We start from the raw sequence: 12,069 nt of genomic DNA, 5'->3' as shown, positions 1-12,069 counted from the left end.
AAATTCTGCCACAGGCGTCAGGGACTTAAGCTATATATATAACTACCAGGTAAGTATGTTCAAAAATTTATTTTATTATGAAAATATCATTTTTAAATGAACCTTACCTATCCATTATATAGCTTTTACTTTTGTGGCAGCAGGAGTTTGACAGATTAAAAGAAAATATGAGAACACTCGGTTTTCTCTGATTACCTGTTTCTATCTGTCTAGTTCCCCCATCCCCTACCAGGTCAATCTAGTTCTGTCACCAGGTTCAGTAGGAGATCGTTAGAGAGTTATATGTGCTTGGTTTTCTATTGATGATTTGGTTTGTAAATTTACTTGAATTTTCTCTTGGATACAGATGTTAATGATAGAATAAGGACCTGTAAGGTAAGAGGTTGTCATATTAGGCTTTATTGTAGTTCCACTGATCCCCATGGTGTGTGAAATGTCAATGAAAAGAGTGTGATTTGAATGACTGTTGTCAAGTATGTGAATGCTGGTCAAATGAATTTATGGTAAAATTGGTTAAACATAATAAACGAAGAGGCTGAGTGTTTGAATAGGCAGCGAAAGAGGCAAGAAGTTAAGTCTGCTAAAGATAGTGCTAAGGGAGTGCATGATTTGTCTCCTTCCCCTTTTAGTAACTTTGCTAGGACCCCTTTATCTCTTCATTCTATTACTCTTGCTAAGCTTCCCAATCGATTCAGGACGTAAGGTTTGATAGAATTGAGTCAGATATTAATGGTTTAAAGTGGTCAATAAATCACTTAAATGAAGTTTCACAGAATATTTTATCGGTGTTACCCTCACTAGAGTCTCTGTTGGTTTCGGGTAATTCCCCCGTATTAAAGGAAGGGTCAGTGCCCCACTCCTGAATGGTCATGTCCTTGGCACACCCTGTCTTGCTCCCTTGCCACCTGGAGCAACAGGGAACCAGGACATGTCAGGGAGCATTGCAGATCTGTGCCCATTGTCCCCTTCCTCTGGTAGGCTTGACAGCAGTGCAGGTGTCGGACTTCATTCGCCAAACCATCGTTTGGGTAGAGTATAAAGAAGCCGCCCATCGTCTTCCGCGTTTAAGCTTGGCGGCATCAGGACATCTTGTTAGTAATGATTTTTCATGTTTTTCCGTTATTGTTAGTAGAATGAATGATAGTAAGGATAATTTGTGGTCTTGAACTTGTGTTAAAGATCCTGTAGTTTCTAGAGATGTGTGTAGAGGTTCTTCCTCTCCCCGTGTTTCTCGGGGTTCATCAGCTATGCAAGAGGTGTGTGTGCTTGCTACGCGCAGTTTGCGCCTTTTGCCACAGCGCCACGTGGCCTTGCGTCTCTCTACTGTCTGGTCTGCCTCTACAAAGGTTTCTCCTTCTCTTGGTCAGAGCGCAAGGCTCCGCTCTTGTTCTTCTTTGTCTGTCTCCTGCGCGTGCTTCCCCTATGTGGCTTCGCCTGCACATGCGTCACCGTCACCTATGCGACTATTGCCGCACCGACAGCTCCTGGGCTACCTTCGGGTATATTGCATTTGACAGCACATGCTTCACGTATGCAGCCAGTGCCTGAGCTACCGTCGGCTTTACGGCATTCGCCTGTGCACCTAGTGCCTACTAAGCACTCTGGTTCTATTAATCTTTGCTCTTGGTATCCCTTGTGTCACGTTCCTGTGACGTCTTGCTTGGACTCTCAGAGAGACTTTGGTTGTGCTCCACGTTCTCAGACTTGGACCAGTAGTGATGTTTCTCAGTTTTTGCCTTTGTATTCTTCTTCTCCTCCACTTTGAGATCCTCCAGCTAAGTACACTCACATTTCAGCACCTCTTCCAATTGCAAGAGTTTTGGCCCATAATCAAGGGATTGTGGTTTCAGCTATAGTTTCCCTCATGGCTCAGGAATTGGCTTGATGTTATGAGTTGTTTCCTGATCAGAACTTAGATTTGTTCATTGAATTGGGAAATGTTCAACAACCAAGACACGCCTTTCGAGTTGGAGAAAGCTGTTTCGTCGGTGGCGACTAAGGAGATGCTACCTAGGGGAGTTGTTAGAGAGTTAGCTTTGAATCAACCACCTGCTACTTTTCCACCTTTGTTAGTGGACGTCGCGGCCCTGGTTGCAAAAGATATGTCGGCCCAGACTCAGTGGTCAAGCCCCCTTCTTCTTCCTTGTCGGAGGTACAGTTTGCTGGGTCTTCTATGAGTGATGTAATGGGCTCTGGTGCAGAACCTAATGAAGGGACAGACACAATTTCTTCTTGTAAGAAATTGGTTTTATGTAATGAGAAGTTTCCGAATTATTTTGTGGAAGTGAATAAGCCTGACATGTTTTCTTATAGGGAGGAAAACCTGGGCCAGTCTTTTTTACTTTCTTTTGTACCTCAATTCACTAAGGCTGTTTTAGGTAGATTTAAGGCTATTGGATATATCTTGGATCAGAAATCAGAAATGCTTCTCCTTTTCTGCCACTGTACTATATGGGTAAAAGGAGAGCTAATTCTTACTCTACTGGCCTCCTCCCTACCTTCACACATTCAAAGTGGACAGAAGTAGACTAACCAGCTACAGGTTTTTGTAATTATTGTTCCCCTGGTGGGTGGGGAAAGTAGATGGATAGTAACAGATATTCATAGAAAACGCTGTGTTATCATTTTTTGTTTCAATCTGTCGACTCCCACTGATGCCGACATAAAAGCTATGTAATGGAGAAGTAAGTATTTAAAAAATAAATCTTAAATTAGTTAAGTATTTATATTTTTATGACTAGTTTAGTAATTTTGTTTATTTTTATGCTGGATGTGGCTTGCCAGAATGTAGTTTTATATAGTAACTTTTTTTTGGCAAGTTCAGATTTTTCACAATTGCTTTATATTCAGCATCAGTGACCTTTGTCACATCTGTGTTTAAGAAGGTAAGCTTTTCATGTATTCATTCTAAATTATTATCCTGAAATCAGTAAATTACTTAGTGTATATAATACAGTATGTTTATTATTGAAAGCAAGGTATACAATGAGAGAAGGTATGTTCGATGCATGTTATTATAGATAACCATAGCTTCATCAGCATAGCGATGTAATTACTGTAGTATCCCTCCTGTGTAGCTGTCTCATCTTAGTCATGAAAAATATATGTATTCGATCTCAAAAGTGACTTGACAAACTTCTTTTGAATTATTATTGTATTATCTAGTGCTGTTCTAGTGGTTTAGCTAAATGCAGACTAAAATGTTCCCTTCTTGTTCTAAAAAAGTATCTTTATCTTTATGCTCTGAATTTTTTAGAATGATTAATCGTACAGTTAGTTCCTCTTCAAATAGAAAACGATCATAAAATCTTAATTTTCAGCATCTGGTAATCACATGAACTCGATTGAACAAGTTATTTCAAAACGAGCAGAAGTAACTGCTGTGGATTCCCTGTCACTGACGAATTATTTGAATCGTCACTACTATCAAATATCTGAGCTACATCTTTTTGAGTCATGGGGACCTCTGCCTCCACATCCCATAATGATCAGTACCAGGTTGTCAAGTAAGTGTATCTCTCTCTCTCTCTCTCTCTCTCTCTCTCTCTCTCTCTCTCTCTCTCTCTCTCTCTCTCTCTCTCTCTCTCTCTCTCTCAATGTGCCAAATCAGTTGAAAATGCCTCTTATACAATTATATTACCAATTATCTTATTCCTTTTTTAATATATTCTTTCACAATGGGAATGGTGGTAGACCATTACTTATGATGTGCCATGTTATCCCACATACTTTATTTAATTTGCAGTCTCCTATAAGCAGTTGCAATGCACATTTATCTAGAAAGAAAGTACATGGTTTGATGTTTTATTTGTGAGCCACATGCTAACATTATTTGTCATGGTAGGGTATGCTCTGTTTTGTATCAATATTTTTATCTTTAGTTTGATAAGTAGACTTTTGATAGAACAAGTTTGGAAAAATGCAGGAGTACTTTCCATCGTAAACCAGTAAAAGACGGGTTGTCGGCTTCTAGCTATTGACTCATGTCCCTAATATGATGTCTGTGTAAGATAATGGAAAAGAATGTGAAAAGTACATGCAGGATTAATATTATCAAGCATCAGACATCAAGGGTAGCGTCTTCAGTGTTACCTTGTTTGCATCAGCCATTAATGGTATTGCAAGTATTGTCCCAAATAATATATATCATGTATTTTATTTGTTGATGACAACATAATCTTTTATGAATTCAAGGATGGCAGGAGCTGAGCAGCACTTACAGCTTGCCATTAACAAAATAATGAAGTGGGTTGAAAATGCATGGCTTCAGATTTTGTACAACAAAGATTAGTGGTTTATTTCTGCTGTATAGTGGGTAGTTACCAAGACCCCAATGTATTCATAAGTGATAAAAAAAATTTATTTGTGTTAATGAAACTTGATTCACTGGTGAAATATTTGATAAAAAATTAGCATTGGCTTCTCATTTGGCAGGTGTTAATGCCAAATGTTTTAAATCTTTGGATTTGTTGAAGCCATCTGTTTATAGTACTTGAATTGAATGGCTGTGCTGTTCCAAGTGGTCTAAAAATGCAACCTTCTTAAAATAACTAATTTCTGGTAATTTCCGTGGAGGAAAAGCAGAATAGTTGAATGATTATTTCAGTTTGGGTATATAAATGATTTAAAATCAGTTTCATTTTAAAATAGAAAGGATGTGGAACTTTAGGATGGTCGTTATAATATGGAAAGTAAATGTCTTTCCCAATTACAAGACTGGTCAGAGAAGCAGGGATTGTGAAACCTAAACAATCTATGGAGCAGTGTGGTTTGGAAATGAAGTTCTAGAGGTACCTCTCCAGCATTCACTTGTGCAAAGTTTAAATAGTCCCTGTATTGTGGGAAGAATTCAGTTGTCTAATCCCTGCATTGTGGATAGAATTCATCCCAAGTTGATGAGAGCTGGCTGATGTACAAACCATGTATCCATATGTTTACGTTTGGGGAACCAGTACTCTATATAGTCCTAATAATTTATGTCTATCCACATCCTAAGATGTATGTGGATAGATGCTGACAATGAATTTATGATTATCGTAATTTTCTTGCTTCATTCATTTTAAAAATTCTTGTTTTATGTTTTTTTTCCAATTCATTGATTTTTATATTAAATAAACTTTTCTGAAGTTGAAATACCAGCAAAGTGAAAAACTTGAAACAGATTACAAGGTAAAATATTGGTAAAATCTGTCCGACCATGTTGCATCATAACTTTTTTTGCTCATTGGCATATCAGTCTGTATGTGTGCATGTGTATATGTACATTTATGCATCACATTGAGGTAAACTATATTGTGCACTTGCGGTGTGTTTGCTGCCTTTTACAGTGTAAATTTAATTACACCATACAGTACTTGAAGGTCTCTCTCTCTCTCTCTCTCTCTCTCTCTCTCTCTCTCTCTCTCTCTCTCTCTCTCTCTCTCTCTCTCTCTCTCTCTCTCATGAAATATGTCATGTACAGGATAGTATTCTAGTTTCTTTGTCATCTACTGCTTTTGTCTCTAATTTTGTTCCCCAGACTCATTTCCCACCTCTGCCTGTGATTCCACCCATTCCTTCCCATCTTTGGAAGTCTTTCATCTGTGGATGCATCTTTCTTGGCTTAACTCAAAAGAAAATGTTGTCTCCTTGTTCCAGGACAAGTTTTGGGTTGTGGTTGATTAGTATTGTTTGGCTGTCAATGTCTGCGACTCCTGCTGTGCCAGTGCCTTCTGCAGAATGTCAAACATCTAAGGCTTCTGTGGTCTTGACTGCTCACAGGTACTCTACTGTTCCCATTTATATGACAGCTCTGGTCCGTGCTCCAGTGAATGTGGTGGCTCCAACCTCCTTGGCTGCTCCCACATACAAGCCTCCCTTGTGTACCTGCTTGTCTTGTGTACCTGCTTGTTCCAGAGTATTTGACTGCCCCATTTAAAGCACTTGGTTGCCCAGAGCACTGTGCCTCTGCATTCCTAACTGCTCTGATTACTTGTCTGCTCCCATATACAGAATGGGTAATATATATTCTATGAATCCAGGTTATTTGACTGCTTTTGCTTACTAGACTACTATGGCATACATTACTTCTGTGTGCACAACTGTTTTAGTATATTTGACTGTCTCAGTGCACTCAACTGCAGTAGTGTCCTTACCCGAGTCCACCATGCCTTCAATTTTGACAACTTAGAGTCTGCCTTTTCAGCTCAGTGGATGTGATAAGCCCTTGTTTTCAAGACATTTTGTTGCCAAGCCATCTGGTTCCTCTTGTTTTTTGAGGCTTCATCTTTTGATTCAGTTGGTTCAAATCCCCAGCAGACTTGTTTTGCAAGCATTTTTTATCTCTTAAGCTCAGCCACAATTTGCATCACTGCTATTTAGATGAGCCCAGTAAGGAGTCTCCAGAGTCTGAGGAGCCATCGCTTACTTTAGGCCATTTCCATCCCACAACAAGCTCTCTTCTTGCCTCTCACAACTGAGAGTTGTGCTGTTGCCCTGTGTCCTCTTCAGCTTTGTCTTTGAGTGATACATCCCCCCCAACTCGTTCTCCACTGCCTACTCAGCCTTCTTCAAATGCAGCCTTTGCAAAGTCTCCGACTTTAGGCTCTTGTGGTCTCATTACCTGCTCTAATTCATCTGGTATTCCTTGGATCTCAAATAGAGTCAGATTCAGTTCATCCAAAAATAGTGTTTTACATGTTGAGGATTTAATGTGGATAGGGTCTGTGACAATGTAAACAGTTCAGATTTCAGTGATAGTCACTGCTTTTTATGATTAATAATAATGGAGATCACTATATTTCACAAATGCACTAGTAAGTGAACCAAAGTCAAGGTAAACTGATGCGTTCTAAATAAAAGTGTGATAATTATATGATATTCAAATCTAAATACTATCCAAGCTTAGTACATTATAAATGCTGAACACCTGTATAAGGTAAACAACTTCTGGAACTGCAAAACAAAGAAGACAAAGATGTCTTACCAATGCAGTCCCCAAGGACATAGACAAACTGAATTAACTTCAGATGTTATGCATAGCAAATCAACCATTAGGATTATGTAGAAAGACATAATGGCTCAGCAAGTAAACTTGCTATAGTAAATAGCACTTCATATTTAAATAATTAAATGAGCTAACAGTTTACTAACTTTTTTCCTGGCTACAGCAATTGTAATGTCAAGTATCTGACAATACTTATACCTTATGGATATTAAAACAATCTGTCATGTTGATATCTTGGTTGTGGTGCATGTATATTGTCTGGCTTGGTTGTTCCATTGATTATAGGGGAATTTATTGTAAGTCTGTAACATTCTTAGTTCCAGCATGTAGATTATGCTTACTATTGTATGTATATGTATGTTAGTGTCATCCTTTAAGGGACAACAGGAAAGAGAATTGAGAGGGCCCCATAGAAAGAAGAGGGGGACTAAGGGTAAAGAGGAAGATGTGAAAGTAGTAATGGATTTGGAAGTAAGAAAGAGAGAACTTTGTTTCAATTACACTTGAAACACCTTCGATATCTGTAACTTTGTAGAACGTTTCATTCCAAAAGTTGTGAGCGATAATCTTAATTGGTATCCCAGACCAAGTTATTAAAAATAAATTTAAAGCTTTCCATTCAATATTTTTTGGGACCAGAGAGCCAAAAATTTTTCTTACTCTTGTGCAGGGATTGCTGCACTAATAGATTGTGGTTTGGAAAGTTTCAGTCTTTCATCATCATTCTATCAGGTCAATTATTGATGCTCAGTCTTCAGTGTGTTGAAGTTATGTTAGTCTACATATGAAGAAGAATAAGATAGAAGCATTAACATTGTGATGCCACAGATTATGGAGTTGTAATAATTATGGCAATAATCCTCCTAGATGCATGGATAGCTTATAGTTGTTTTGTGAAGTAGCATGGCATACTTAGATCTGTGTCAGTTCCTAAGTTGATTATTTTCCAGAACCATTCTTGGGTCTAATGGCATTGTAAGGGGCTAGCCAAACATAAAACTATTTTCACATTTTTCAGTTACCAGGTTTTGCTGTTATGGTCTTTACAAAATATTAGAATCAAGCCCAAAATCTTTTCATTACATTTTATATGAGTATTTGATTATCTGTTACTGTATACATCCAGATTACTTAAATGTAGAACTCACTGTGTACCCTATTTATAAGCTTGAAATACTGGAGAGCATACCATTTCTTATGAGTGAGAGACTGTTTAAGCATTTCAGGTATTGCAGTTATAGTGTAGAGTTCATAATGAAGGAATTATGTAAAATATGAACCTGATGCCCTAAATTTCAGATGAGCTGAAGGCTAAGATTGAGGGTGCCTTTCTAGACATTAAAAACTTACCGGAGTGGAGAGAACAGCTGACCACCTTTGGTGTTTCTTGTTTCCGTCCAACATCATCAGATAATTATTTGGACACATTGGATTTATTGGAGTCTACTAAATCATTAACTATAGAAGAAACATATTACTAAGAGTAACTGAAATTTTATTTATATGCCTATGTCAATTAATTTCTGTATACCCATAAACTTTGTTCTGATGTATGATCCTGTGGTGTATTGCACTGCTGCTATTAAAATTGAGGCTTGAAGTACATTAAAAATAATTTTAAAATGTTAGTGCCTTTTGTACATTTTTGATGTAGGTATATAGTACTCATACAAAAGCGAGGGAACTTCTATAATCAAGTCTGTATTCTTAATTTTCAAAATATGTTCTTTTTTTTTTTATCTAGATACTACCCCTTATAGTTGTCTTATTCTTTTTTCTCTCATTTAGTTAATGTCACAAAGCCCAGAATATTGTGGTATACTTTTTGCTCATGAACAAGATGATTTTTTATATATTTTAAATGATATTTTGTGATACATCACTATTAAAGAATAATGAGGACATTTGTACAGCGTGTGTTCCTAACTGGACGTTACAATAACATTGATTTCTTTGTGTCAGGTATAGAATTTGTAGTCATGAAATAATAGCTATTTGGTGTGAGTTATCAGTCATCTTGTGGGGGACATAATTGTTTCTAGATACCCATCAGTGTATTCTATTTTATTTAAAACAGGTGTAGATTGTGGTGATGACATTGTTTTTTATCCTGTTTGATTTACTGATGTAACTGTCGTCATTGGTGGTTGGTGTCATAGATTATTGTAGTTTGGAATTATGAGAAAAATGTAATGTTTCTTATTTGACACTAGATCTGAAGTGATTAGCAAATTAATATCTGAAGATATTAGCAAATTAAAGATAACTAAGTTACCATAGATCTTGGTAACTGAGTGTGCCTTATTGTCAGTGACTGCCATGTATTACTCAGTGATGTTTGACTGTTAGTAGAGGATCACCTTATCAGTTGTGTGCTACAAGAATGTACTACAGTAGTATCTTTTAGACTTACAAAGTAGTAAGTAAAACAAAGTTGTATTTAAATGCACTGAGTATTAGCCCTCTCAATCATCCATGGCTTACTGACACATCATCCAAAAGCCAAATTGTGTTACTTATCACAGCTCTGACTCCATGACAGACAGGATTTATAAAGGCCATGTGACTGAAAGGGTTAGGATTGCAAAATCCTTTTGAAGGCTGACTAATACCTCATACTACAAAAACCCCTTGTTTGGGTCTCACTGTCATATTTTAATTCTTGTAATCAGTCCTCAGGAAGAAAGCTTTGAAACCACAGACTTTGAGAATGAATGGTTGATATTTTTTTATTATATAACTACAAGAAGCCAAGTCTTAAGTCTGTAGTAAATAGTAAAGGGGCTAATTGCATTTATTACAGTCATTAGACAGTGATTAGCTGAACTCATATGCATAAATGTGTTAATCTTTGTTTTTTGGAGTTATAAAACTTGTGTTAAATTTTGTTTTTAGATTCTTGTTTTTAATCAACATTCTGGCTGTACTTCTTAGATAGTTGAGTTTAGTTTCATAGTGATCTAGTGTAGTCCTGAAGATGACCATGGATTAATGGCTGAAACAGCAATTAGCTGAAGAATTAGTTAATGGAGCAGCAGATTAGGAATTTTTTCCTTTGGAATTTCAGCCTTGAAAATAAGAAGTTCTGGAAATTGCTGTAGTGCTTCCAGGGTGTTCTTAGTGCCACATGCACATTCATTAGCATTTGATGAAAATACTTTGCCAAAAAAAAAGCATAATAAAAAGTGGGTGGATGTGAAAAAGCTACTTCATCACTTAGAGGATACCATGGCTGCAAGAGAGTATTGTTGAGTTGTCAGCCACCTTTGTGATCAAAACATCATCACCCCAGAAATCCAAGGAAGCTGGGACCAGTTTACTGTACACTTATTTGAATTTGGAGGTGTGAAAACCTCTCAGGAACCATGTTGGACACTGGTGGCCAGCCTTGTAATGAGAAACATTGCCTTCTTTTGGGATCCAAGGAGTCTAGGACTGGCATGGGTTGCATATTTAAATTTGTAGGAGGCCTGACAGCCTTGCAGTATGAACTGGGCTGGAATCACAGTGGCTGCAGGCCACTAGGCTTCACTCTGGAGCCAGAATGCTCATGGAGGAGAATCCCAGTCAGTTAAAATTTGTTGATCTTTATTTGTGTGAACTGTGAAATATGTTAGATATTCCTTTTGGAGTCTTGTTTCCAGTCAGTTTTTTGGCCATACACATATATATATTGGAGAGTACAGTAGTCCCAGTGTAAATATTGTATCCGAGGAGATGGCCATGTGTTAATGGCCAAAATAGCAGTTGGCTTAAGAACAAATTAATGGAGTAGTAGACTAGCTGCTGTTGTGTTTCTTCAAGACTTCACCTTTGAAGATGTGGAGAAGTATTGAAAATTGTTGAAGTGTTGCTTGAGTCCAATGTGTACTAGCTTGCACGCACACACATATGCACACCGACTTCTTCTATTCCTCTGTTTACCTCTAAGTCTGCTATGTAAGCTCTCAAACATTTTTTGTGTATTTTACATACATACAAAAATGCTTATTTTGTTCTTTACAATAATTTTAATTTGTGTTGTTATTTTCTTTTCCCATTTTGTGTTTGTTACTTATGTTATCCTTGTTTAGATTTTTGTATCAGGTTGGTTCTTGTTCCAACCTAGTTCTGTCCTTTTATCTGTTTGGCATTTTGAGACATAAGAATATCTTTGGGAGTAATTGTGCTGAATTTTTTCAGAACTGAAAAATGACTGTGATTTAATATTAATTGTAGACCTCTTCATATGTCATTAAATGCTGTTATACACCTCTGAAAAATGTCATTTCTTTAACTTTGCTCCCCTTTCTCAGGATAGTACCTCTGTACTGTACATTGTTTCAAGTCTCATTATATGCAGCACTTCAGTATGCAGATGCTCTTATGTTTATTTTAAAAGTAGTTTATAAATTACTTCCTTATTAAAAGGTACAATACTTAGAAGCATGAGACAGACAGATTTAACAAAAACACAGTAGATATAATAAATGCTGTAGGTAAATACCTAATTGCTTAATATTCCCTGCACAACTGGAAATTTTTTTCTTCCATAATTACCTGCCTTATGTGAGATCTTTATATTTCGTGTATCTAAACCAGTTTTTCTGTGTGATGTAAATTCTATAAGACATAATCATAAGGAATTACTGTACTAATAAAATGTTTGGAAGTGTCAGCTTTGTGATTCGTGATTTCTCCTACACTTATAAGTAATATGAAATAATCTTTTAAAGATGTAACTATTTGCCACTGTTTCAATTGACAGTACTCACCACTTACTTGTGTAATTCAGTAAACTAAAATGAGGAAAAGTACATGCATTAAAAGTAATGCATTTATATCTTTTCTGCAGAGATTGCACTAGTCTTTGTACCTCTTGTTAAGAGGAGATGTGGATTGATGCAACGGAGAAGAATGTTTCCTGTCTTTGACCAATGGATATTTTTTAATAAATAAACCACATGACTCATTCCATATATGAAGAGAGTGCTGGTGAACATTATTAAACACATTTTATGTAAATATCCGAGCTTTAACCAACAGCAAATGTCAAGTTTTGAAAACAAATCATTGAAGATTTTTCTCAAAACTACAATTTATTA

General features: G+C 36.8%; 1 protein-coding gene across 6 annotated transcripts in view; it reads left to right on the top strand.

Moving 5' to 3' along the window:
• LOC136848751 (uncharacterized) overlaps window positions 1–11,642 on the top strand; it is a 49,371-nt gene extending 37,729 nt beyond the window's left edge. For all 6 annotated transcript variants that reach the window (XM_067121318.1, XM_067121315.1, XM_067121319.1 and 3 more), the window contains 2 exons: window positions 3,321–3,506; window positions 8,285–11,642. In XM_067121318.1, the coding sequence (XP_066977419.1) occupies window positions 3,321–3,506; window positions 8,285–8,466 (368 nt within the window). In that variant the 3' untranslated portion in view covers window positions 8,467–11,642. The remainder of the gene's footprint in view (window positions 1–3,320; window positions 3,507–8,284) is intronic.
• Window positions 11,643–12,069: the final 427 nt, after the last annotated feature.

The sequence above is a fragment of the Macrobrachium rosenbergii genome, chromosome 19 (genome assembly GCF_040412425.1).
Source record: "Macrobrachium rosenbergii isolate ZJJX-2024 chromosome 19, ASM4041242v1, whole genome shotgun sequence".
Taxonomy (NCBI): Eukaryota; Metazoa; Arthropoda; class Malacostraca; order Decapoda; family Palaemonidae; genus Macrobrachium; species Macrobrachium rosenbergii.
Note: the sequence above shows the minus strand (reverse complement) of the source record. Positions and strands in the feature narration are given on the sequence as shown.